We start from the raw sequence: 26,205 nt of genomic DNA, 5'->3' as shown, positions 1-26,205 counted from the left end.
AGAGACATTACCAATACTGCAATTGTTAGCTACTACTAAAAATACTAACAAACTGCCATAGCTAATTATTTAAATCCTACTAACAAACTGCCATAGCTAATTATTTAAATCCTACTATTAAACTGCCATAGCTAATTATTTAAATCCTACTAACAAACTGCCATAGCTAATTATTTAAATCCTACTAACAAACTGCCATAGCTAATTATTTAAATCCTACTAACAAACTGCCATAGCTAATTATTTAAATCCTACTAACAAACTGCCATAGCTAATTATTTAAATCCTACTAACAAACTGCCATAGCTAATTATTTAAATCCTACTAACAAACTGCCATAGCTAATTATTTAAATCCTACTAACAAACTGCCATAGCTAATTATTTAAATCCTACTAACAAACTGCCATAGCTAATTATTTAAATCCTACTAACAAACTGCCATAGCTAATTATTTAAATCCTACTAACAAACTGCCATAGCTAATTATTTAAACTACTTACTAAAACCACAAGCTTCGACTAAAAGTCCTAAAGATTCAAACAGCTGATATCTGAGGTACTATAGTGTTAAACAGCTGATATCTGAGGTTCTATAGTGTTGAACAGCTGATATCTGAGGTTCTATAGTGTTCAACAGCTGATATCTGAGGTTCTATAGTGTTAAACAGCTGATATCTGAGGTTCTATAGTGTTGAACAGCTGATATCTGAGGTTCTATAGTGTTAAACAGCTGATATCTGAGGTTCTATAGTGTTAAACAGCTGATATCTGAGGTACTATAGTGTTAAACAGCTGATATCTGAGGTTCTATAGTGTTAAACAGCTGATATCTGAGGATCTATAGTGTTAAACAGCTGATATCTGAGGTTCTATAGTGTTAAACAGCTGATATCTGAGGTTCTATAGTGTTGAACAGCTGATATCTGAGGTTCTATAGTGTTAAACAGCTGATATCTGAGGTTCTATAGTGTTAAACAGCTGATATCTGAGGTACTATAGTGTTAAACAGCTGATATCTGAGGTTCTATAGTGTTAAACAGCTGATATCTGAGGATCTATAGTGTTAAACAGCTGATATCTGAGGTTCTATAGTGTTAAACAGCTGATATCTGAGGTACTCACAGCCACCAGAGCCTCAGTGACACTGGTCAGAACAGCGGGCCGTAGAGAGTGGACCAGGATCTTATGTTCTGTCACAGCAAACACCAGGAGCGTTATAGCATTCTCCGGGCCGAGGTTCTGCAGCAGTATGGAGAACCGACCACCACTGGAACACAGCCATAGAAGAGATTAACACACTACATCACTATCATAACCATACCATACATTAACCATACATTAACCATACCATACATTAACCATACCATACATTAACCATACCATAACTAATACCATACATTAACCATACATTAACCATACCATACATTAACCATACCATAACTAATACCATACATTAACCATACCATAACTAATACCATACATTAACCCTACCATAACTAATACCATACTATAACTAATACCATACATTAACCATACCATAACTAATACCATACATTAACCATACCACCACTAATACCATCAATTAACCATACCATAACTAATACCATCAATTAACCATACCATAACATATACCATACATTAACCATACCATAACATATACCATAACATATACCATACATTAACCATAACTAATACCATACATTAACCATACCATAACATATACCATACATTAACCATGCCATAACTAATACCATACATTAACCATACCATAACTAATACCATACATTAACCATACCATAACTAATACCACCAATTAACCATACCATAACATATACCATACATTAACCATACCATAACTAATACCACCAATTAACCATACCATAACATATACCATACATTAACCATACCATAACTAATACCATCAATTAACCATACCATAACTAATACCATCAATTAACCATACCATAACATATACCATACATTAACCATAACTAATACCATACATTAACCATACCATAACTAATACCATACATTAACCATACCATAACTAATACCATACATTAACCATACCATACCATAACTAATACCATACATTAATTATACCATAACTAATACCATAACTAATACCATACATTAACCATACCATAACTAATACCATACATTAAACATACCATAACTAATACCATCAATTAACCATACCATAACTAATACCATCAATTAACCATACCATAACATATACCATACATTAACCATACCATCAATTCACCATATCATAACATATACCATACATTAACCATACCATAACTAATACCATCAATTAACCATACCATAACTAATACCACCAATTAACCATACCATAACTAATACCATAAAATAACCATACAATAACCATACCATAACTAACACCATAAAATAACCATCCAATAAATTAATCATACCATAAATAAATACCAAGAACTTCACCAGCAGTCACCAAACCTTCGTCCAATTCTTTAAACCAATCTAAAGGTATGTTTTGGAGTTCCTCAAGGTACTGCTATAGGACCACTACTGTCCTTATTATGATATACACCTGTTAAATCCACTTCAATCAGTGTCGATGAAGGGGAGGAGACAAGCTCAAGACAATTGAGACATGGATTGTGTATGTGTGCCATTCAGAGGGTGAATGGGCAAGACAAAAGATTTAAGTTCCTTTGAACAGGGTTATGGTAGTAGGTGCCAGGCGCATCGGTTTGAGTGTGTCAAGAACAGCAACACCGCTGGAGTTTTTCACGCTCAACAATTTCCTGTGTGTATCAAGAATGTTCCACCACACAATGGACATCCTGCCAAAGTGGCACAACTGTGGGAAGCATTGGAGGGTAAAGTCCATCCCCCGACAAATTGAGGGCAAAAGGGGGGGAGGGGGGGGGGGTTGTGCAAGTCAATATTAGGAAGACGTTTCATAATGTTTTGTACACTCGGTGTATATGATACCTGTCTTACCTGAGTGGTAGAGGGGATGACACAGGCTGGCTCAACATCAGGCTGTCGTGAGGAGAGAGCTGGGGAATGTCAACACATTACCAGAGGTAGAGTGTGGTGGGGACAGGTCTGGCATAAAATGGCTGCCGCACTTCATTTAGCAGGTGGCTGTTATCAAAGACTCCCATATAACCTGTACTGTCTCTGTTGCCAGAGATTGGTGCTAGAAGGGGGTATAGTGTGGTGGGGACAGGTCTGGCACAAAATGGCTGCCGCGCTTCATTTGGCTGTTATCAAAGACTCCCATATAACCTGTACTGTCTCTGTTGCCAGAGATTGGTGCTAGAAGGGGGTACGTTACCTCAATACAATGTAAATAACTTTGAGAAAAACACTATTAAAAGAATGATGATTATGATCAAGACAGAGTCAGACATGGTTTAGTCGTGAATAGAGACACACACTGACAGAAACCATAAACATAACATAGCAGCCAGCACCATGGATGCCTTAACTCACCTGCACCAGTATCCTGGGCCTCTGAGAGGAGGGGAAGGGGACCTTGTGCATGAAGTGGGAGATGTGCCTGACAGGAAGAGGAAGAAGAAGGAGAAGAAGAAGAGGAAGAAGAAGGAGAAGAAGAAGAGGAAGAAGAAGGAGAAGAAGAGGAAGAAGAAGGAGAAGAAGAAGAGGAAGGAGAAGGAGAAGAAGAAGAGGAAGAAGAAGGAGAAGACGAAGAGGAAGGAGAAGAAGAAGAGGAAGAAGAGGAAGAAGAAGGAGAAGAAGAAGAGGAAGAAGAAGGAGAAGAAGAAGAAGAAGGAGAAGAAGAAGAGGAAGGAGAAGGAGAAGAAGAAGAGGAAGAAGAAGGAGAAGAAGAAGGAGAAGAAGAGGAAGAAGAAGGAGAAGAAGAAGAGGAAGGAGAAGGAGAAGAAGAGGAAGAAGAAGGAGAAGAAGAAGAGGAAGAAGAAGGAGAAGAGGAAGAAGAAGGAGAAGAAGAAGAGAAAGAAGAAGGAGAAGAAGAAGAGGAAGAAGAAGGAGAAGAAGAAGAGGAAGAAGAAGGAGAAGAAGAAGAGGAAGAAGAAGAAGAAGAAGAAGAAGGAGAAGAAGAAGAGGAAGAAGAAGGAGAAGAAGAAGAGGAAGAAGAAGGAGAAGAAGAAGAAGAAGAGGAAGGAGAAGAGTTACAGGACATGAGGCCAGAAATAACCCTGAGGAGGAGGTGAGCATAACCTGTCATCACACCATCTGGGACAGGGGGGGTAGATTTACATAGAGTTCTGCCACTACACTGTCACCTGACCATCACAATGCCCTGTTGAACTGTCAGCAAACACTTGATCTAAACATAGCCTCTGGTGTTTATTTAGTGGACTGGATACCATTTGGAATTGTTAAATATTCTAGGGAGTGTGTCTACAGTGTATCTATGTACAAAGTGCCTGGGTATGGTGCCTGTTCTATACAGAGCTGTCAGACAACACAGTCCGTGTCATACAGGGTCACTGACAACACTGTGTACTTATAAAGGACCGTGGCTCAGTATGGTCCCGAGCAACACCAAGGCCAATGGGTTCAAGTGCTGCAGTTGATACCACAAATGTCTGCTGTGTCCCAATATATATTATTCACACGGTGCTCACTTCTCGATGGGCAGGGTGTGAGGTCCGGAGATGGAGTATCGATAGAGGAAGGTGAGGAACTTGCGGAAGGCGTCGAAGAAGGGCCAGTGAGACAGCAAACAGATACACTTGCTGGTGTGTAGCGCTCTGGGGCCCGGAGCTGGGGTGGAGGGGGAGGTGGCTGGGGAAGAGGCTGGGGAAGAGGGCCCGTGGTCCAGCCCCGGCAGACCCAGCTGAGAGCGCTGCTGGTCGGTCAGACAGTCCTGGGAGTAGGGCTCGTAGAACTGGATGGCTGCACCGTACACCTGAGATGAGGAAACACACAGATACACGTCAGAATGGATCCATTAGTACATAGAAGTAGGGGCACATATGTATCTGTTGCCATACAGCTGACTGGAACCAGAGAACGTCAGTCGAGTGGAACGAGGAGTGGAGCGAGGAGCTGGAGCGAGGAGTGGAGGGTGTCCAATTTGACGGGGGACTCCTTGCCGGGGGCTTGGCAAGGAGCCCTCTTTGTACTTAAAGAGGCCCGCCCAATCATTTTCTATGCAGACAAATCCCTGAGCATTTAAAAAGCAATACATATAGCTAGGTTAACCTCTCTCTCTGTCTTTACTCTGTCTGTACCTGACCTTGTACCAGCTAGGTTACTCTCTCTCTGTGTTTTTACCTTCTCTCTCTACACATTCTAAATCTAGCCTAAATCCTAGAGACAAACACAGAGCAATTTGATTCCTGGAAACCCAGTATTATGCTCTTAGGGACAGATCACATAACATCATAATATACAGTCTGTGGATCACAGCCAAAAGGCTTTTCTGATCTCATAGAGTATTTAGGTCGTTTTCTAACTGTTCCCAGAAGAGGGTATAGTCAGGTAACAGAACAGCCTTCTGTCAGGGGGTATAGTCAGGTAACAGAACAGCCTTCTGTCAGAGGGTATAGTATAGTACAGAACAGCTTTCAGTCAGGGGGTATAGTCAGGTAACAGAACAGCCTTCTGTCAGAGGGTACAGTCTAGTACAGAACAGCTTTCAGTCAGGAGGTATAGTCTAGTACAGAACAGCCTTCTGTCAGAGGGTATAGTCTAGTACAGAACAGCTTTCAGTCAGGAGGTATAGTCTAGTACAGAACAGCCTTCTGTCAGAGGGTATAGTCTAGTATAGAACAGCTTTCAGTCAGAGGGTATAGTCTAGTATAGAACAGCTTTCAGTCAGAGGGTATAGTCTAGTATAGAACAGCTTTCAGTCAGGGGCTATAGTCTAGTACAGAACAGCTTTCAGTCAGGGGGTATAGTCTAGTACAGAACAGCTTTCAGTCAGGGGGTATAGTATAGTATAGAACAGCCTTCTGTCAGAGGGTATAGTCTAGTACAGAACAGCTTTCAGTCAGAGGGTACAGTCTAGTACAGAACAGCTTTCAGTCAGAGGGTACAGTCTAGTACAGAACAGCTTTCAGTCAGAGGGTACAGTCTAGTACAGAACAGCTTTCAGTCAGAGGGTACAGTCTAGTACAGAACAGCTTTCAGTCAGAGGGTACAGTCTAGTACAGAACAGCTTTCAGTCAGAGGGTACAGTCTAGTACAGAACAGCTTTCAGTCAGAGGGTACAGTCTAGTACAGAACAGCTTTCAGTCAGAGGGTACAGTCTAGTACAGAACAGCTTTCAGTCAGAGGGTACAGTCTAGTACAGAACAGCTTTCAGTCAGGGGGTATAGTCTAGTACAGAACAGCTTTCAGTCAGAGGGTACAGTCTAGTACAGAACAGCTTTCAGTCAGAGGGTACAGTCTAGTACAGAACAGCTTTCAGTCAGGGGGTATAGTCTAGTACAGAACAGCTTTCAGTCAGGGGGTATAGTCTAGTACAGAACAGCTTTCAGTCAGGGGGTATAGTCTAGTATAGAACAGCCTTCAGTCAGAGGGTATAGTCTAGTTCAGAACAGCTTTCAGTCAGAGGGTAGAGTCTAGTATAGAACAGCCTTCTGTCAGGGGGTATAGTCTAGTATAGAACAGCCTTCTGTCAGGGGGTATAGTCTAGTATAGAACAGCCTTCAGTCAGAGGGTATAGTCTAGTATAGAACAGCCTTCAGTCAGGGGGTATAGTCTAGTATAGAACAGCCTTCTGTCAGGGGGTATAGTCTAGTATAGAACAGCCTTCTGTCAGGGGGTATAGTCTAGTATAGAACAGCCTTCTGTCAGGGGGTATAGTCTAGTATAGAACAGCCTTCTGTCAGGGGGTATAGTCTAGTATAGAACAGCCTTCAGTCAGAGGGTACAGTCTAGTATAGAACAGCCTTCTGCCAGAGGGTATAGTCTAGTATAGAACAGCTTTCAGTCAGGAGGTATAGTCTAGTATAGAACAGCTTTCAGTCAGGAGGTATAGTCTAGTATAGAACAGCCTTCTGTCAGAGGGTGTGTTCTCCCTGTGTGTAGTCTAGTATAGAACAGCCTTCTGTCAGAGGGTATAGTCTAGTATAGAACAGCCTTCTGTCAGGGGGTATAGTCTAGTATAGAACAGCCTTCAGTCAGAGGGTATAGTCTAGTATAGAACAGCTTTCAGTCAGGAGCTATAGTCTAGTACAGAACAGCTTTCAGTCAGGGGGTATAGTCTAGTACAGAACAGCTTTCAGTCAGGGGGTATAGTATAGTATAGAACAGCCTTCTGTCAGAGGGTATAGTCTAGTACAGAACAGCTTTCAGTCAGGGGCTATAGTCTAGTACAGAACAGCTTTCAGTCAGAGGGTATAGTCAGGTAACAGAACAGCCTTCTGTCAGAGGGTACAGTCTAGTACAGAACAGCTTTCAGTCAGAGGGTACAGTCTAGTACAGAACAGCTTTCAGTCAGAGGGTACAGTCTAGTACAGAACAGCTTTCAGTCAGAGGGTACAGTCTAGTACAGAACAGCTTTCAGTCAGAGGGTACAGTCTAGTACAGAACAGCTTTCAGTCAGAGGGTACAGTCTAGTACAGAACAGCTTTCAGTCAGAGGGTACAGTCTAGTACAGAACAGCTTTCAGTCAGGGGGTACAGTCTAGTACAGAACAGCTTTCAGTCAGAGGGTACAGTCTAGTACAGAACAGCTTTCAGTCAGAGGGTACAGTCTAGTACAGAACAGCTTTCAGTCAGGGGGTATAGTCTAGTACAGAACAGCTTTCAGTCAGGGGGTATAGTCTAGTACAGAACAGCTTTCAGTCAGGGGCTATAGTCTAGTACAGAACAGCTTTCAGTCAGGGGGTATAGTCTAGTACAGAACAGCTTTCAGTCAGGGGGTATAGTCTAGTACAGAACAGCTTTCAGTCAGGGGGTATAGTCTAGTACAGAACAGCTTTCAGTCAGAGGGTACAGTCTAGTACAGAACAGCTTTCAGTCAGGGGGTATAGTCTAGTACAGAACAGCTTTCAGTCAGGGGCTATAGTCTAGTACAGAACAGCTTTCAGTCAGGGGGTATAGTCTAGTACAGAACAGCTTTCAGTCAGGGGGTATAGTCTAGTATAGAAGAGCCTTCTGTCAGAGGGTATAGTCTAGTACAGAACAGCTTTCAGTCAGAGGGTATAGTCTAGTATAGAACAGCTTTCAGTCAGAGGGTATAGTCTAGTTCAGAACAGCTTTCAGTCAGAGGGTATAGTCTAGTACAGAACAGCTTTCAGTCAGAGGGTATAGTCTAGTACAGAACAGCATTCAGTCAGGGGGTATAGTCTAGTATAGAACAGCCTTCAGTCAGAGGGTATAGTCTAGTTCAGAACAGCTTTCAGTCAGGAGGTATAGTCTAGTATAGAACAGCCTTCAGTCAGAGGGTATAGTCTAGTTCAGAACAGCTTTCAGTCAGGGGGTATAGTCTAGTATAGAACAGCCTTCAGTCAGAGGGTATAGTCTAGTATAGAACAGCCTTCTGTCAGGGGGTATAGTCTAGTATAGAACAGCCTTCAGTCAGAGGGTATAGTCTAGTATAGAACAGCTTTCAGTCAGGGGGTATAGTCTAGTATAGAACAGCCTTCAGTCAGAGGGTACGGTCTAGTATAGAACAGCCTTCTGTCAGGGGGTATAGTCTAGTATAGAATAGCCTTCAGTCAGAGGGTACAGTCTAGTATAGAACAGCCTTCTGCCAGAGGGTATAGTCTAGTATAGAACAGCCTTCAGTCAGAGGGTATAGTCTAGTACAGAACAGCTTTCAGTCAGAGGGTATAGTCTAGTATAGAACAGCCTTCTGCCAGAGGGTACAGTCTAGTATAGAACAGCCTTCAGTCAGAGGGTATAGTCTAGTTCAGAACAGCTTTCAGTCAGGGGGTATAGTCTAGTATAGAACAGCCTTCAGTCAGAGGGTACAGTCTAGTATAGAACAGCCTTCTGTCAGGGGGTATAGTCTAGTATAGAACAGCCTTCAGTCAGAGGGTATAGTCTAGTATAGAACAGCTTTCAGTCAGGGGGTATAGTCTAGTATAGAACAGCCTTCAGTCAGAGGGTACAGTCTAGTATAGAACAGCCTTCTGTCAGGGGGTATAGTCTAGTATAGAATAGCCTTCAGTCAGAGGGTACAGTCTAGTATAGAACAGCCTTCTGCCAGAGGGTATAGTCTAGTATAAAACAGCCTTCAGTCAGAGGGTGTGTTCTCCCTGTGTGTAGTCTAGTATAGAATAGCCTTCAGTCAGAGGGTACATTCTAGTATAGAACAGCCTTCTGCCAGAGGGTATAGTCTAGTATAGAACAGCCTTCAGTCAGAGGGTGTGTTCTCCCTGTGTGTAGTCTAGTATAGAACAGCCTTCAGTCAGAGGGTACAGTCTAGTATAGAACAGCCTTCTGCCAGAGGGTATAGTCTAGTATAGAACAGCCTTCAGTCAGAGGGTATAGTCTAGTATAGAACAGCCTTCAGTCAGGAGGTATAGTCTAGTATAGAACAGCCTTCTGTCAGAGGGTATAGTCTAGTATAGAACAGCCTTCTGTCAGAGGGTATAGTCTAGTATAGAACAGCCTTCTGTCAGAGGGTATAGTCTAGTATAGAACAGCCTTCTGTCAGAGGGTATAGTCTAGTACAGAACAGCCTTCTGTCAGAGGGTATAGTCTAGTATAGAACAGCCTTCTGTCAGAGGGTATAGTCTAGTATAGAACAGCCTTCTGTCAGAGGGTATAGTCTAGTATAGAACAGCCTTCTGTCAGAGGGTATAGTCTAGTATAGAACAGCCTTCTGTCAGGGGGTATAGTCTAGTTCAGAACAGCCTTCTGTCAGAGGGTGTGTTCTCCCTGTGTGTAGTCTAGTATAGAACAGCATTCAGTCAGGGGGTATAGTCTAGTATAGAACAGCCTTCAGTCAGAGGGTGTGTTCTCCCTGTGTGTACAGTCTTCACTGTCCTGTATGCTGTATTTGTGTTAGTAAATGTCTGGGTCAGTGGCTGACAAGCTCAGTTTAAAGGGAAGCCTGGTCTGTGTGCAGATTGAGAGGCAGTACACCAGGACCTCCTTACTGTCTCTACGACCTTGGCTAGTAAAACACAGCTCACCTACCACACTCACAGTTGGGTCACCCACGAGACAGACAGAGCCAAACAGAGTGGTTGCACGCCAGCCGTCGTTTTGACCCCCTGGTTGCTTCGTGTTTAGTTTTAAGCCTGGCGCTACCGTAGCTATCCTGGGTTCATGGGCTGTTAGTTTTTATTCAGACCTGGGTTCAGGTCCTATTAGTCTTATTCAGACCTGGGTTCAGGTCCTACTAGTTTTATTCAGACCTGGGTTCAGGTCCTACTAGTTTTATTCAGACCTGGGTTCAGGTCCTACTAGTTTTATTCAGACCTGGGTTCAGGTCCTACTAGTCTTATTCAGACCTGGGTTCAGGTCATGTTGGTTTTATTCAGACCTGGGTTCAGGTCCTACTAGTTTTATTCAGACCTGGGTTCAGGTCATGTTGGTTTTATTCAGACCTGGGTTCAGGTCCTGTTAGCTGTATTCAGACCTGGGTTCAGGTCCTGTTAGTTGTATTCAGACCTGGGTTCAGGTCCTACTAGTTTTATTCAGACCTGGGTTCAGGTCCTATTAATTTTATTCAGACCTGGGTTTCACCACATAGCTCCACTTTCAGACCCCAGAGACAGCGATGGGGTTGTATTTTAGCTAGTAGTCAATAGGTCCACTAAGCCTCGGCAAGCTCAATCAAGCTACTAGCTAGCTGTTACCTTGCTGCCTGTCACTGTGGTGTTTACAGATAAGCTAGCTAGCTACTAGCTAGCTGTTACCTTGCTGCCTGTCACTGTGGTGTTTACAGATAAGCTAGCTAGCTAATAGCTAGCTGTTACCTTGCTGCCTGTCACTGTGGTCTTTATAGATAAGCTAGCTAGCTAATAGCTAGCTGTTACCTTGCTGCCTGTCACTGTGGTCTTTATAGATAAGCTAGCTAGCTAATAGCTAGCTGTTACCTTGCTGCCTGTCACTGTGGTGTTTACAGATAAGCAGGCTAGCTAATAGCTAGCTGTTACCTTGCTGCCTGTCACTGTGGTGTTTACAGATAAGCAGGCTAGCTAATAGCTAGCTGTTACCTTGCTGCCTGTCACTGTGGTGTTTACAGATAAGCTAGCTAGCTACTAGCTAGCTGTTTCCTTGCTGCCTGTCACTGTGGTGTTTACAGATAAGCTAGCTAGCTAATAGCTAGCTGTTACCTTGCTGCCTGTCACTGTGGTGTTTACAGATAAGCTAGCTAGCTAATAGCTAGCTGTTTCCTTGCTGCCTGTCACTGTGGTGTTTCTCCTTGGTGGTTACTCTTTGAAGCCAAGATCCTTCCGGCAGCTGTGACTGCCTATCTATTTCTGATTGTATCTGTTCCATTTCATTCTTATGTGTGTGTGTGTGTGTGTGTGTGTGTGTGTGTGTGTGTGTGTGTGTGTGTGTGTGTGTGTGTGTGTGTGTGTGTGTGTGTGTGTGTGTGTGTGTGTGTGTGTGTGTGTGTGTGTGTGTGTGACCCACTTTCGCTGCTGGCGTGTGCTGTGCGTCACCGTGGTTTCCTGGTGCCCCAGTATGGGTAATGTTTTGGCTGAGGTCCCCCTCAGCTGTTGTTGTGTGTGAATGTGTCAATGCCTGCCACAAGAGGTAGACATGCCACCAGAGGTCTCTTCACAGTCCCCAAGTCCAGAACAGACTATGGGAGGAGCACAGTACTACATAGAGCCATGACTACATGGAACTCTATTCCACAGTCCTACATAGAGCCATGACTACATGGAACTCTATTCCAAAGTACTACATAGAGCCATGACTACATGGAACTCTATTCCACAGTGCTACATAGAGCCATGACTACATGGAACTCTATTCCACAGTACTACATAGAGCCATGACTACATGGAACTCTATTCCACAGTACTACATAGAGCCATGACTACATGGAACTCTATTCCACAGTACGACATAGAGCCATGACTACATGGAACTCTATTCCACAGTACTACATAGAGCCATGACTACATGGAACTCTATTCCACAGTGCTACATAGAGCCATGACTACATGGAACTCTATTCCACAGTACTACATAGAGCCATGACTACATGGAACTCTATTCCACAGTCCTACATAGAGCCATGACTACATGGAACTCTATTCCACAGTACTACATAGAGCCATGACTACATGGAACTCTATTCCACAGTCCTACATAGAGCCATGACTACATGGAACTCTATTCCACAGTACTACATAGAGCCATGACTACATGGAACTCTATTCCACAGTCCTACATAGAGCCATGACTACATGGAACTCTATTCCACAGTACTACATAGAGCCATGACTACATGGAACTCTATTCCACAGTCCTACATAGAGCCATGACTACATGGAACTCTATTCCACAGTCCTACATAGAGCCATGACTACATGGAACTCTATTCCACAGTACGACATAGAGCCATGACTACATGGAACTCTATTCCACAGTACCACATAGAGCCATGACTACATGGAACTCTATTCCACAGTACCACATAGAGCCATGACTACATGGAACTCTATTCCACAGTCCTACATAGAGCCATGACTACATGGAACTCTATTCCACAGTACGACATAGAGCCATGACCACATGGAACTCTATTCCACAGTCCTACATAGAGCCATGACTTCATGGAACTCTATTCCACAGTCCTACATAGAGCCATGACTACATGGAACTCTATTCCACAGTCCTACATAGAGCCATGACTACATGGAACTCTATTCCACAGTACGACATAGAGCCATGACTACATGGAACTCTATTCCACAGTACGACATAGAGCCATGACTACATGGAACTCTATTCCACATCAGGTAACTGATGCAGCAGTAAAATCATTTAGAAAACAGATAAATATACACCTTATGGAACAGCGGGGACTGTGAAGACACACACACACACACACACACACACACACACACACACACACACACACACACACACACACACACACACACACACACACACTAGCACACTAGCACACTAGCACACGTGCAGTGTAATATTATTGTATGGTGGCCACTGGATGTCAGAAGGTGAATTCACCAATTTGTAAGTCGCTCTGGATAAGAGCGTCTGCTAAATGACTTAAATGTAAATGTAATGTTAAATGTTTTACACACACCATATCTTTTGTTTTATGTGTGATGTACAGTAAGTGCTTTAATGTGTTCAGACCCCAGGAAGAGTATCTGTTGTCTTGACAGGAACTAATGGGGATCCATAATAAACCCCAGGAAGAGTAGCTGCTGCCTTGGCAGGAACTAATGGGGATCCATAATAAACCCCAGGAAGAGTAGCTGCTGCCTTGGCAGGAACTAATGGGGATCCATAATAAACCCCAGGAAGAGTATCTGCTGCCTTGACAGGAACTAATGGGGATCCATAATAAACCCCAGGAAGAGTAGCTGCTGCCTTGACAGGAACTAATGAGAATCCATAATAAACCCCAGGAAGAGTAGCTGCTGCCTTGACAGGAACTAATGAGAATCCATAATAAACCCCAGGAAGAGTAGCTTCTGCCTTGACAGGAACTAATGGGGATCCATAATAAACCCCAGGAAGAGTAGCTGCTGCCTCGGCAGGAACTAATGGGGATCCATAATAAACCCCAGGAAGAGTAGCTGCTGCCTTGACAGGAACTAATGGGGATCCATAATAAACCCCAGGAAGAGTATCTGCTGCCTTGGCAGGAACTAATGGGGATCCATAATAAACCCCAGGAAGAGTAGCTGCTGCCTTGGCAGGAACTAATGGGGATCCATAATAAACCCCAGGAAGAGTATCTGTTGTCTTGGCAGGAACTAATGGGGATCCATAATAAACCCCAGGAAGAGTAGCTGCTGCCTTGACAGGAACTAATGGGGATCCATAATAAACCCCAGGAAGAGTAGCTGCTGTCTTGACAGGAACTAATGGGGATCCATAATAAACCCCAGGAAGAGTAGCTGCTGCCTTTGCAGGAACTAATGGGGATCCATAATAAACCCCAGGAAGAGTAGCTGCTGCCTCGGAAGGAACTAATGGGGATCCATAATAAACCCCAGGAAGAGTAGCTGCTGCCTTGGCAGGAACTAATGGGGATCCATAATAAACCCCAGGAAGAGTAGCTGCTGCCTCGGCAGGAACTAATGGGGATCCATAATAAACCCCAGGAAGAGTATCTGTTGTCTTGGCAGGAACTAATGGGGATCCATAATAAACCCCAGGAAGAGTAGCTGCTGCCTTGACAGGAACTAATGGGGATCCATAATAAATACAAATGCGTAGGTGTGTGTGTGTGTGTGTGTGTCAGTGTGTGTGTGTTCGGTGGGATAACATTCCTTGGAGGTTAGCTGCATGTGTGTGTATGTAGGAGGTATAAGCGTTCTTGGGGATTAGGAGGTGTGTATGTGTGTCCGAGTGTGTGTATGTGTGTCCACGTGTGTGAGAGTGTGTATATGTAGGAGGTGTAAGCGTTCTTGGGGATTAGGAGGTGTGTATGTGTGTCCGAGTGTGTGTATGTGTGTCCACGTGTGTGAGAGTGTGTGTATGTAGGAGGTGTAAGCGTTCTTGGGAATTAGGAGGTGTGTATGTGTGTCCGAGTGTGTGTATGTGTGTCCAAATGTGTGAGAGTGTGTGTATGTGTGTCCACGTGTGTGAGAGTGTGTGTATGTAGGAGGTATACGCGTTCTTGAGGATTAGGAGGTGTGTATGTGTGTCCGAGTGTGTGTATGTGTGTCCAAATGTGTGAGAGTGTGTGTATGTGTGTCCACGTCTGTGAGAGTGTGTATATGTAGGAGGTATACGCGTTCTTGGGGATTAGGAGCCAAATGTGTGAGAGTGTGTGTATGTGTGTCCACGTGTGTGAGAGTGTGTGTATGTAGGAGGTATACGCGTTCTTGGGGATTAGGAGGTGTGTATGTGTGTCCGAGTGTGTGTATGTGTGTCCAAATGTGTGAGAGTGTGTGTATGTGTGTCCACGTGTGTGAGAGTGTGTATATGTAGGAGGTATACGCGTTCTTGGGGATTAGGAGGTGTGTATGTGTGTCCGAGTGTGTGTATGTGTGTCCAAATGTGTGAGAGTGTGTGTATGTGTGTCCACGTGTGTGAGAGTGTGTATATGTAGGAGGTATACGCGTTCTTGGGGATTAGGAGGTGTGTATGTGTGTCCGAGTGTGTGTATGTGTGTCCAAATGTGTGAGAGTGTGTGTATGTGTGTCCACGTGTGTGAGAGTGTGTGTATGTAGGAGGTATACGCGTTCTTGGGGATTAGGAGGTGTGTATGTGTGTCCGAGTGTGTGTATGTAGGAGGTATACGCGTTCTTGAGGATTAGGAGGTGTGTAAGTGTGTCCACATGTATGAGAGTGTGTGGATGCGTGTTTGTTTGTTGAGATAACATTCCTTGGACCTAGTGTGTGCATGTGGACGGGAGTGCATGGTGGAATAACCATTCTCGAAAGGTTAGGTGTTTGTGTGTGCGTGTGTGTGTGTGTATGTGTGTGTGTGTGTGTGTGTGTGTGTGTGTGTGTGTGTGTGTGTGTGTGCATGTGTGTGTGTGTGCATGTGTGTGTGTGTGTGTGTGTGTGTGTGAGTGTGTGTCACCTTCTCTCCAGAGGATCCGGTCAGTACGAAGGTGGAGAAGACAGGCAGGGGGTATTTGGTCTGAGCCGGCCAGGCCTCGATGGTGGCCCCCATGGGCAGACAGAACAGAGGCACGGACTCAGGCAGGGGGAAGGACTCATAGTCCTCCTCAGGATACCTGCTAAACAGACCTGGAGGGAGGGAGGGAGGGGAGAGGGAGGGAGGGGGAGAGGGAGGGAGGGAGGGAGGGAGGGGAAAGGGGAGAGGGAGGGAGGGAGGGAGGGAGGGGAAAGGGGAGAGGGAGGGAGGGAGGGAGGGGAAGGGGAGAGGGAGGGAGGGAGGGAGGGAGGGAGGGAGGGAGGGGGAGAGGGAGGGAGGGAGGGAGGGAGGGAGGGAGGGGAGAGGGAGGGAGGGAGGGGGGAGGGAGGGAGGGAGGGGGGAGGGAGGGAGGGAGGGAGGGAGGGAGGGGGGAGGGAGGGAGGGAGGGAGGGAGGGAGGGAGGGAGGGAGGGAGGGAGGGAGGGAGGGAGGGAGGGGAGGGAGAGGGAGGGAGGGAGGGGGAGGGAGGGAGGGAGGGGGGGGGGAGGGGGGGGGGAGAGGAGGGAGGGAGGGAGGGAGGGGGAGAGGGAGGGGGGAGGGGGGAGGGAGGGAGGGAGGGGGGGAGGGAGGGAGGGGGGAGGGAGGGGAGCAGGGAGGGGAGAGGGAGGGAGGGAGGGGAGCAGGGAGGGGAGAGGGAGGGAGGGAGAATGGGGAGAGGGAGGGAGGGAGGGAGGGAGGGAGGGAGGGAGGGAGGGAGGGAGGGAGGAGGGAGGGAGGGGAGGGAGAGGGAGGGAGGGAGGGAGGGAGGGAGGGAGGGGGAGAGGGAGGGAGGGGAGAGGGAGGGAGGGAGGGGAGGGAGGGAGGGGAAGAGGGGAGAGGGAGGGAGGGAGGGAGGGAGGGAGGGAGGGAGGGGGAGGGAGGGAGGGAGGGAGGGGAGAGGGAGAGGGAGGGAGGGAGGGAGGGAGGGAGGGGGGAGGGGAGGGGAGGGAGGGGGAGGGAGGGAGGGGAGGGGGGGGGGAGGGAGGGGGGAGGGAGGGAGGGAGGGAGAGGGAGAGGGAGGGAGGGAGGGAGGGAGGGAGGGGGAGGGAGGGAGGGAGGGGAGGGAGGGAGGGGGGAGGGGGGGGGGAGGGAGGGGGGAGGGGGAGGGGGGGGGGGAGGGGGAGGGGGAGCAGGGAGGGGAGAGGGAGGGAGGGAGGGAGGGAGGGGGAGGGGAGAGGGAGGGGGGAGGGGGAGGGAGGGAGGGAGGGGGAGGGAGGGGAGGGGGGGGGGGAGGGGGGGCAGGGAGGGGAGAGGGAGGGAAGGAGGGGAGCAGGGAGGGGAGAGGGAGGGAGGGAGGGAGAATGGGGAGAGGGAGGGAGGGAGGGAGGGAGGGAGGGAGGGAGGGAGGGAGGGAGGGAGGGAGGGAGGGGAGGGGAGGGAGGGAGGGAGGGAGGGAGGGAGGGGAGAGGGAGGGAGGGGAGCAGGGAGGGAGAGGGAGGGAGGGAGGGAGAATGGGGAGAGGGAGGGAGGGAGGGAGGGAGGGAGGGAGGGAGGGAGGGAGGGAGGGAGGGAGGGAGGGGAGAGGGAGGGGAGAGGGAGGGGGAGGGAGGGGGAGGGGGGAGAGGGGAGAGGGAGGGAGGGAGGGAGGGAGGGAGGGAGGGGAAAGGGGAGAGGGAGGGGGGGGGGGAGAATGGGGAGAGGGAGGGAGGGAGGGAGGGAGGGAGGGAGGGAGGGAGGGAGGGAGGGAGGGAGGGAGGGAGGGAGGGAGGGGAGGGAGGGAGGGGGGGAGGGGGAGGGAGGGAGAGGGAGGGAAGGGGGAGAGGGAGGGAGGGAGGGAGGGAGGGAGGGAGGGAGGGAGGGAGGGAGGGAGGGAGGGAGGGAGGGAGGGAGGGAAGGAAGGAGAGGGAGAGAAGGAGAGGGGGAGGGAAGGAATGAAGGAGATCACATCTCAATAAAATGGGGGTTAATGTAGAATGTTTCTATCCTAATGAACCACTAAACAGCTATGGGTTAATGTAGAATGTTTCTATCCTAATGAACCACTAAACAGCTATGGGTTAATGTAGAATGTTTCTATCCTAATGAACCACTAAACAGCTATGGGTTAATGTAGAATGTTTCTATCCTAATGAACCACTAAACAGCTGTGGGTTGATCATAATCATCATTACATGCAACACTAGACAGTTCCTGTAGCACTAAGCAGTCGCTGACAGATAATGAAGTTATTGTTCATTAGGCCTAGTCATTGTCCATAGACGCCAATTAGCTACACTTAGGCCTAGCTCAGTAATTACACTATTATTTAGGCCAAACTCTAGGCAGTGTTTTGGACTGGTGAGCATCATGCTGTCCCAAAGAAAGAGAGTCATTTTCTTACTTGGGTGAAACTATCCCTTTAAGGCTCTAGGAGTGTGTATTGGCATCATTAACAGTGTTTAACCCAGAACACTGTCTGTCTCACAACACGCCACCACACGTCTTAACAAGGTCTTAACAAGTCTTAACAAGGACTTAACACGTCTTAACACGTCTTAACAACGTCTTAACAAGTCTTAACAAGGACTTAACAAGGACTTAACACGTCTTAACAAGGTCTTAACACGCCAGCAGCACATCACTGCAGACTACATACAGTATGTTCTCATGCACCTTGCCTGGCTCATATCCTCTGGGGACTCTCTCTCTCACACACCTTGCCTGGCTCATATCCTCTGGGGACTCTCTCTCTCACACACACCCTGCCAAGCCCATAACCTCTGGGGACTCTCTCTCACACACACCCTGCCTGGCTCATATCCTCTGGGGACTCTCTCTCACACACACCCTGCCTGGCTCATATCCTCTGGGGACTCTCTCTCACACACACCCTGCCTGGCTCATATCCTCTGGGGACTCTCTCTCACACACACCCTGCCTGGCTCATATCCTCTGGGGACTCTCTCTCACACACACCCTGCCTGGCTCATATCCTCTGGGGACTCTCTCTCTCACACACACACCCTGCCAAGCCCATATCCTCTGGGGACTCTCTCTCTCACACACACACCCTGCCAAGCCCATATCCTCTGGGGACTCTCTCTCTCACACACCCTGCCTGGCTCATATCCTCTGGGGACTCTCTCTCTCACACACCTTGCCTGGCTCATATCCTCTGGGGACTCTCTCTCTCACACACACCCTGCCAAGCCCATAACCTCTGGGGACTCTCTCTCACACACACCCTGCCTGGCTCATATCCTCTGGGGACTCTCTCTCACACACACCCTGCCTGGCTCATATCCTCTGGGGACTCTCTCTCACACACACCCTGCCTGGCTCATATCCTCTGGGGACTCTCTCTCACACACACCCTGCCTGGCTCATATCCTCTGGGGACTCTCTCTCACACACACCCTGCCTGGCTCATATCCTCTGGGGACTCTCTCTCTCACACACACACCCTGCCAAGCCCATATCCTCTGGGGACTCTCTCTCTCACACACACACCCTGCCAAGCCCATATCCTCTGGGGACTCTCTCTCTCACACACCCTGCCTGGCTCATATCCTCTGGGGACTCTCTCTCTCACACACCCTGCCTGGCTCATATCCTCTGGGGACTCTCTCTCTCACACACACACCCTGCCTGGCTCATATCCTCTGGGGACTCTCTCTCACACACACCCTGCCTGGCTCATATCCTCTGGGGACTCTCTCTCACACACACCCTGCCTGGCTCATATCCTCTGGGGACTCTCTCTCACACACACCCTGCCTGGCTCATATCCTCTGGGGACTCTCTCTCTCACACACACACCCTGCCAAGCCCATATCCTCTGGGGACTCTCTCTCACACACACACCCTGCCAAGCCCATATCCTCTGGGGACTCTCTCTCTCACACACCCTGCCTGGCTCATATCCTCTGGGGACTCTCTCTCTCACACACCCTGCCTGGCTCATATCCTCTGGGGACTCTCTCTCTCACACACACCCTGCCTGGCTCATATCCTCTGGGGACTCTCTCTCACACACACCCTGCCTGGCTCATATCCTCTGGGGACTCTCTCTCACACACACCCTGCCTGGCTCATATCCTCTGGGGACTCTCTCTCACACACACCCTGCCTGGCTCATATCCTCTGGGGACTCTCTCTCACACACACCCTGCCTGGCTCATATCCTCTGGGGACTCTCTCTCACACACACACCCTGCCTAGCTCATATCCTCTGGGATATATCACTCTCTCTCTCACACACACACCCTGCCAAGCCCATATCCTCTGGGATATATCGCTCTCTCTTACTGGCTCATCAGCCAACCAGGGAGAATCTCTGATACATCAGCCAACCAGGAAGAATCTGATACATCAGCCAACCAGGAAGAATCTGATACATCAGCCAACCAGGAAGAATCTGATACATCAGCCAACCAGGGAGAATCTGATACATCAGCCAACCAGGGAGAATCTGATACATCAGCCAACCAGGAAGAATCTCTGATATATCAGCCAACCAGGGACAATCTCTGATACATCAGCCAACCAGGGACAATCTGATACACCAGCCAACCAGGAAGAATCTCTGATATATCAGCCAACCAGGGACAATCTCTGATACATCAGCCAACCAGGGAGAATCTGATACATCAGCCAACCAGGAAGAATCTCTGATATATCAGCCAACCAGGGACAATCTCTGATACATCAGCCAACCAGGGACAATCTGATACACCAGCCAACCAGGAAGAATCTCTGATATATCAGCCAACCAGGGACAATCTCTGATACATCAGCCAACCAGGGACAATCTGATACACCAGCCAACCAGGAAGAATCTCTGATATATCAGCCAACCAGGGACAATCTCTGATACATCAGCCAACCAGGGACAATCTGATACACCAGCCAACCAGGAAGAATCTCTGATACACCAGCCAACCAGGAAGAATCTCTGATACATCAGCCAACCAGGGAGAATCTCTGATACACCAGCCAACCAGGAAGAATCTCTGATACATCAGCCAACCAGGAAGAATCTCTGATACATCAGCCAACCAGGAAGAATCTCTGATACATCAGCCAACCGGGGACATTCTCTGATACACCAGCCAACCGGGGACATTCTCTGATACATCAGCCAACCAGGGACAATCTCTGATACATCAGCCAACCAGGGACAATCTGATACACCAGCCAACCAGGAAGAATCTCTGATATATCAGCCAACCAGGGACAATCTCTGATACATCAGCCAACCAGGGACAATCTGATACACCAGCCAACCAGGAAGAATCTCTGATATATCAGCCAACCAGGGACAATCTCTGATACATCAGCCAACCAGGGACAATCTGATACACCAGCCAACCAGGAAGAATCTCTGATACACCAGCCAACCAGGAAGAATCTCTGATACATCAGCCAACCAGGAAGAATCTCTGATACATCAGCCAACCGGGGTGAATCTCTGATACATCAGCCAACCAGGAAGAATCTCTGATACACCAGCCAACCAGGAAGAATCTCTGCTATATCAGCCAACCAAGGTGAATCTCTGCTATATCAGCCAACCAGGGAGAATCTCTGATACACCAGCCAACCATGGAGAATCTATGATACACCAGCCAACCATGGAGAATCTCTGATACATCAGCCAACCAGGAAGAATCTCTGCTATATCAGCCAACCAAGGTGAATCTCTGCTATATCAGCCAACCAAGGTGAATCTCTGCTATATCAGCCAACCAGGGACAATCTCTGATATACCAGCCAACCAGGGACAATCTCTGATATACCAGCCAACCAGGGAGAATCCCTCCGACCCTGCTGTAAACATCCATGACTCATCACTAGAGCATTTGCATTGAACAACCAAGTAACTGTGGGAGAAAAAAGCTACAACCGTTTGTGTCACAATGAACAGTGTAGAGAAAAACAGTGTCCACATTTACTCCAAACCCTGTTATAAACATGAATGACTCACCAGCCAACCAGGGAGAATCCAAACCCTGTTATAAACATGAATGACTCACCAGCCAACCAGGGAGAATCCAAACCCTGTTATAAACATGAATGACTCACCAGCCAACCAGGGAGAATCCAAACCCTGTTATAAACATGAATGACTCACCAGCCAACCAGGGAGAATCCAAACCCTGTTATAAACATGAATGACTCATAACCAGAGAATTAGCATAAAAATGACAAGTACCACAATGTACCCGCCCCAAAAAGTACCAAAACCTTTTCTCAGTCAAAATGAGCAGCTGGAGACTTTTGTCTGTAAATGCTGGCTATAGAAGTCTCCTGTCTTTTCTGTGCAGCGGATTGGAGGGAGTCTCCAGTATCATGTATTTTCCTGTACAGGAGAGCAAGAGGATTGGAGGGAGTCTCCAGAGGAACATCAGGATGCGTCCCAAATGGCCCCCTATTCCCTATGTAGTGCACTACTTTTGACAGAGGCCTATAGGGAATAGGGTGCCAATTGGGACAATGATTCAGTCAAATGGAATGTCAGCCTGTCCATCAATGGGGCTCATTGTGTTTCAGATGAAAAGAACTGGCCAGAGGGCCTGCTTATCAGTCCCTCTTATTAAATACAGGTTAAATAAACACATGTTGTTTAAATCAGTGTGAAGCTACCATACTACAGGGCCTTGGACAGTGACTGGGCTCTGTGAGGATAGTACTGTTCAACTGTGTCTGACACGACCAAGAGACAACAGCACATCACGTATACAGCCGTCCACGTAATGCTAATGGCCATTATGGCCATTGGTTAAATAAAGGTAAATTAAATCGTGACTGCGGAGATATTCCACCTACTGTGTGGTGGTGTGCAGGAGATACTTAACTAAGCGTCGGGGTTTCTACAGATACATGTCATTTCTCCACTTCCGGGGACGTTCACTCACCTGCCTTGTAGGCTATGGTGTTGGGTTTGGCCACAGACTTCTTGTAACACAAATAGACAGAGGAACCCCACTGAAAACAGAGACGGCACGTGTTGTTTGGATTGGAATCACACCACACTCTTTCTTATATCATCCATGTTATCTCTACCTCTCTCTCTCTGTTAACACATAGCATCCATGTTATCTCTACCTCTCTCTCTGTTAACACATAGCATCCATGTTATCTCTACCTCTCTCTCTGTTAACACATAGCATCCATGTTATCTCTACCTCTCTCTCTGTTAACACATAGCATCCATGTTATCTCTACCTCTCTCTCTGTTAACTCATATCATCCATGTTATCTCTACCTCTCTCTCTGTTAACTCATATCATCCATGTTATCTCTACCTCTCTCTCTGTTAACACATAGCATCCATGTTATCTCTACCTCTCTCTCTGTTAACACATAGCATCCATGTTATCTCTACCTCTCTCTCTGTTAACACATAGCATCCATGTTATCTCTACCTCTCTCTCTCTCTGTTAACACATAGCATCCATGTTATCTCTACCTCTCTCTGTTAACACATAGCATCCATGTTATCTCTACCTCTCTCTCTGTTAACACATAGCATCCATGTTATCTCTACCTCTCTCTCTGTTAACACATAGCATCCATGTTATCTCTACCTCTCTCTCTCTGTTAACACATAGCATCCATGTTATCTCTACCTCTCTCTCTCTGTTAACACATAGCATCCATGTTATCTCTACCTCTCTCTGTTAACACATAGCATCCATGTTATCTCTACCTCTCTGTTAACACATAGCATCCATGTTATCTCTACCTCTCTCTGTTAACACATAGCATCCATGTTATCTCTACCTCTCTCTCTGTTAACACATAGCATCCATGTTATCTCTACCTCTCTCTCTCTGTTAACACATAGCATCCATGTTATCTCTACCTCTCTCTCTGTTAACACATAGCATCCATGTTATCTCTACCTCTCTCTCTCTGTTAACACATAGCATCCATGTTATCTCTACCTCTCTCTCTGTTAACACATAGCATCCATGTTATCTCTACCTCTCTCTGTTAACACATAGCATCCATGTTATCTCTACTCTCTCTCTGTTAACACATAGCATCCATGTTATCTCTACCTCTCTCTCTGTTAACACATAGCATCCATGTTATCTCTACCTCTCTCTGTTAACACATAGCATCCATGTTATCTCTACCTCTCTTTCTGTTAACACATAGCATCCATGTTATCTCTACCTCTCACTCTGTTAACACATAGCATCCATGTTATCTCTACCTCTCTTTCTGTTAACACATAGCATCCATGTTATCTCTACCTCTCTCTCTGTTAACACATAGCATCCATGTTATCTCTACCTCTCTCTCTGTTAACACATAGCATCCATGTTATCCCTCCCTCCCTCCCTCCCTCCCTCCCTCCCTCATCTCACCATACTGCTGTTGAGGTTCTTGTCCACCTTGCAGAAGGTGTGTGGTGGCGTCTCTCCCTTGCTGGGGATGATGACACAGATGTCTGTGACGGCCAGGGCGGCGTAGGTCTGGCTCTCCGTGGCGCGGCGATACGTCACGTAGATCCTCTGGGAGGAGGTGGAGCTTATGTTGGCAGGGCGTCCGGAGGGCGTGGTCTGGATGATGTGGCAACCCTGCTTCAACCGCTCCTTCCACTCATACAGAACACTGGGAGGAGGAGAGGAATCTGTCATTTAGCTACGACACTAACCGTGACCTCTAACCCTGACCTCTGACCCTGACCCTGCTTCAACCGCTCCTTCCACTCATACAGAACACTGGGAGGAGGAGAGGAATCTGTCATTTAGCTACGACACTAACCATGACCTCTAACCCTGACCTCTGACCCTGCTTCAACCACTCCTTCCACTCATACAGAACACTGGGAGGAGGAGAGGAATCTGTCATTTAGCTACAACACTAACCGTGACCTCTAACCCTGACCTCTAACCCTGACCCTGCTTCAACCGCTCCTTCCACTCATACAGAACACTGGGAGGATGAGAGGAATCTGTCATTTAGCTACGGCACTAACCGTGACCTCTAACCGTGACCTCTAACCCTGACCCTGCTTCAACCGCTCCTTTCACATACAGAACACTGGGAGGAGAGGAATCTGTCATTTAGCTACGACACTAACCGTGACCTCTAACCGTGACCTCTAACCCTGAGCCTGCTTCAACCGCTCCTTCCACTCCTTCCACAATATCAGTTGTTTATTCATAAAACCCGAGACCTGTTTTTTTTAATTGAAGTTGTTAGGTTTATGTCCCATCCTACATTCTTTAAAAAGAATATCCCCTAATAGCAGGGACAGCGCCATCTAGTGATCAGAACCTGGTAATATCAGGATGTAGGAAGGGACATAAATTACTTCAATGACTAATTTATCTGAACAGGGGGAGGGGGACACTCAAATTGACTAAGAATACATGACATAATATGAAGAAACAATACTCCAAGCAGCAGGCTCCATACTACTTGTTAAACATAGAGAACTGATACTTTGTACTCGTTGTTGGGGTGGGAATCCATGTTTGGTCCAGGTTTGTCTACCTACCCCAGGTCATAACTACCCCAGGTTTATCTACCTACCCCAGGTCAGTGAGTGGTGGTTTGTCTGCCTACCCCAGGTCATAACTACCCCAGGTGTGTCTACCTACCCCAGGTCATAACTACCCCAGGTCAGTGAGTGGTGGTTTATCTACCTACCCCAGGTCAGTGAGTGGTGGTTTATCTACCTACCCCAGGTCAGTGTGTGGTGGTTTATCTACCTACCCCAGGTCATAACTACCCCAGGTCAGTGAGTGGTGGTTTATCTACCTACCCCAGGTCAGTGTGTGGTGGTTTATCTACCTACCCCAGGTCAGTGAGTGGTGGTTTGTCTACCTACCCCAGGTCAGTGAGTGGTGGTTTATCTACCTACCCCAGGTCAGTGAGTGGTGGTTTGTCTACCTACCCCAGGTCAGTGAGTGGTGGTTTATCTACCTACCCCAGGTCAGTGTGTGGTGGTTTATCTACCTACCCCAGGTCAGTGAGTGGTGGTTTATCTACCTACCCCAGGTCATAACTACCCCAGGTCAGTGAGTGGTGGTTTATCTACCTACCCCAGGTCATAACTACCCCAGGTCAGTGAGTGGTGGTTTATCTACCTACCCCAGGTCAGTGAGTGGTGGCTTGTCTACCTACCCCAGGTCAGTGAGTGGTGGTTTATCTACCTACCCCAGGTCAGTGAGTGGTGGTTTATCTACCTACCCCAGGTCAGTGAGTGGTGGTTTATCTACCTACCCCAGGTCAGTGAGTGGTGGTTTGTCTACCTACCCCAGGTCAGTGTGTGGTGATTTATCTACCTACCCCAGGTCAGTGTGTGGTGGTTTATCTACCTACCCCAGGTCAGTGAGTGGTGGTTTATCTACCTACCCCACGTCATAACTACCCCAGGTCAGTGAGTGGTGGTTTGTCTACCTACCCCAGGTCAGTGAGTGGTGGTTTATCTACCTACCCCAGGTCAGTGAGTGGTGGTTTATCTACCTACCCCAGGTCAGTGAGTGGTGGTTTGTCTACCTACCCCAGGTCAGTGAGTGGTGGTTTGTCTACCTACCCCAGGTCAGTGAGTGGTGGTTTATCTACCTA

The 26,205-nt window shown here is 47.3% G+C and overlaps 2 protein-coding genes across 2 annotated transcripts in view; both read right to left on the bottom strand.

Annotated features, from left to right (window-relative positions):
* LOC135536020 (C-myc promoter-binding protein-like) overlaps positions 1–22,602 on the bottom strand; it is a gene marked incomplete at its 3' end in the record, with an annotated part of 97,893 nt that extends 75,291 nt beyond the window's left edge. Inside the window, 6 exon segments of the mRNA XM_064962415.1 lie at positions 1,124–1,268; positions 2,990–3,048; positions 3,488–3,554; positions 4,606–4,889; positions 15,641–15,810; positions 22,533–22,602. Of these exon segments, the coding sequence (XP_064818487.1) occupies positions 1,124–1,268; positions 2,990–3,048; positions 3,488–3,554; positions 4,606–4,889; positions 15,641–15,733 (648 nt within the window).
* Positions 22,603–23,984: 1,382 nt separating this feature from the next.
* LOC135536019 (C-myc promoter-binding protein-like) overlaps positions 23,985–26,205 on the bottom strand; it is a 53,457-nt gene continuing 51,236 nt past the window's right edge. The window contains exon 3 of the mRNA XM_064962414.1: positions 23,985–24,240. Within this exon, the coding sequence (XP_064818486.1) occupies positions 23,985–24,240 (256 nt within the window). The remainder of the gene's footprint in view (positions 24,241–26,205) is intronic.

Source organism: Oncorhynchus masou, unplaced genomic scaffold (assembly GCF_036934945.1).
Source record: "Oncorhynchus masou masou isolate Uvic2021 unplaced genomic scaffold, UVic_Omas_1.1 unplaced_scaffold_545, whole genome shotgun sequence".
In the NCBI taxonomy this organism is placed as follows: Eukaryota; Metazoa; Chordata; class Actinopteri; order Salmoniformes; family Salmonidae; genus Oncorhynchus; species Oncorhynchus masou.
The sequence above is the reverse complement of the archived record's forward strand: the minus strand, read 5'-3'. Positions and strand labels throughout refer to the sequence as shown.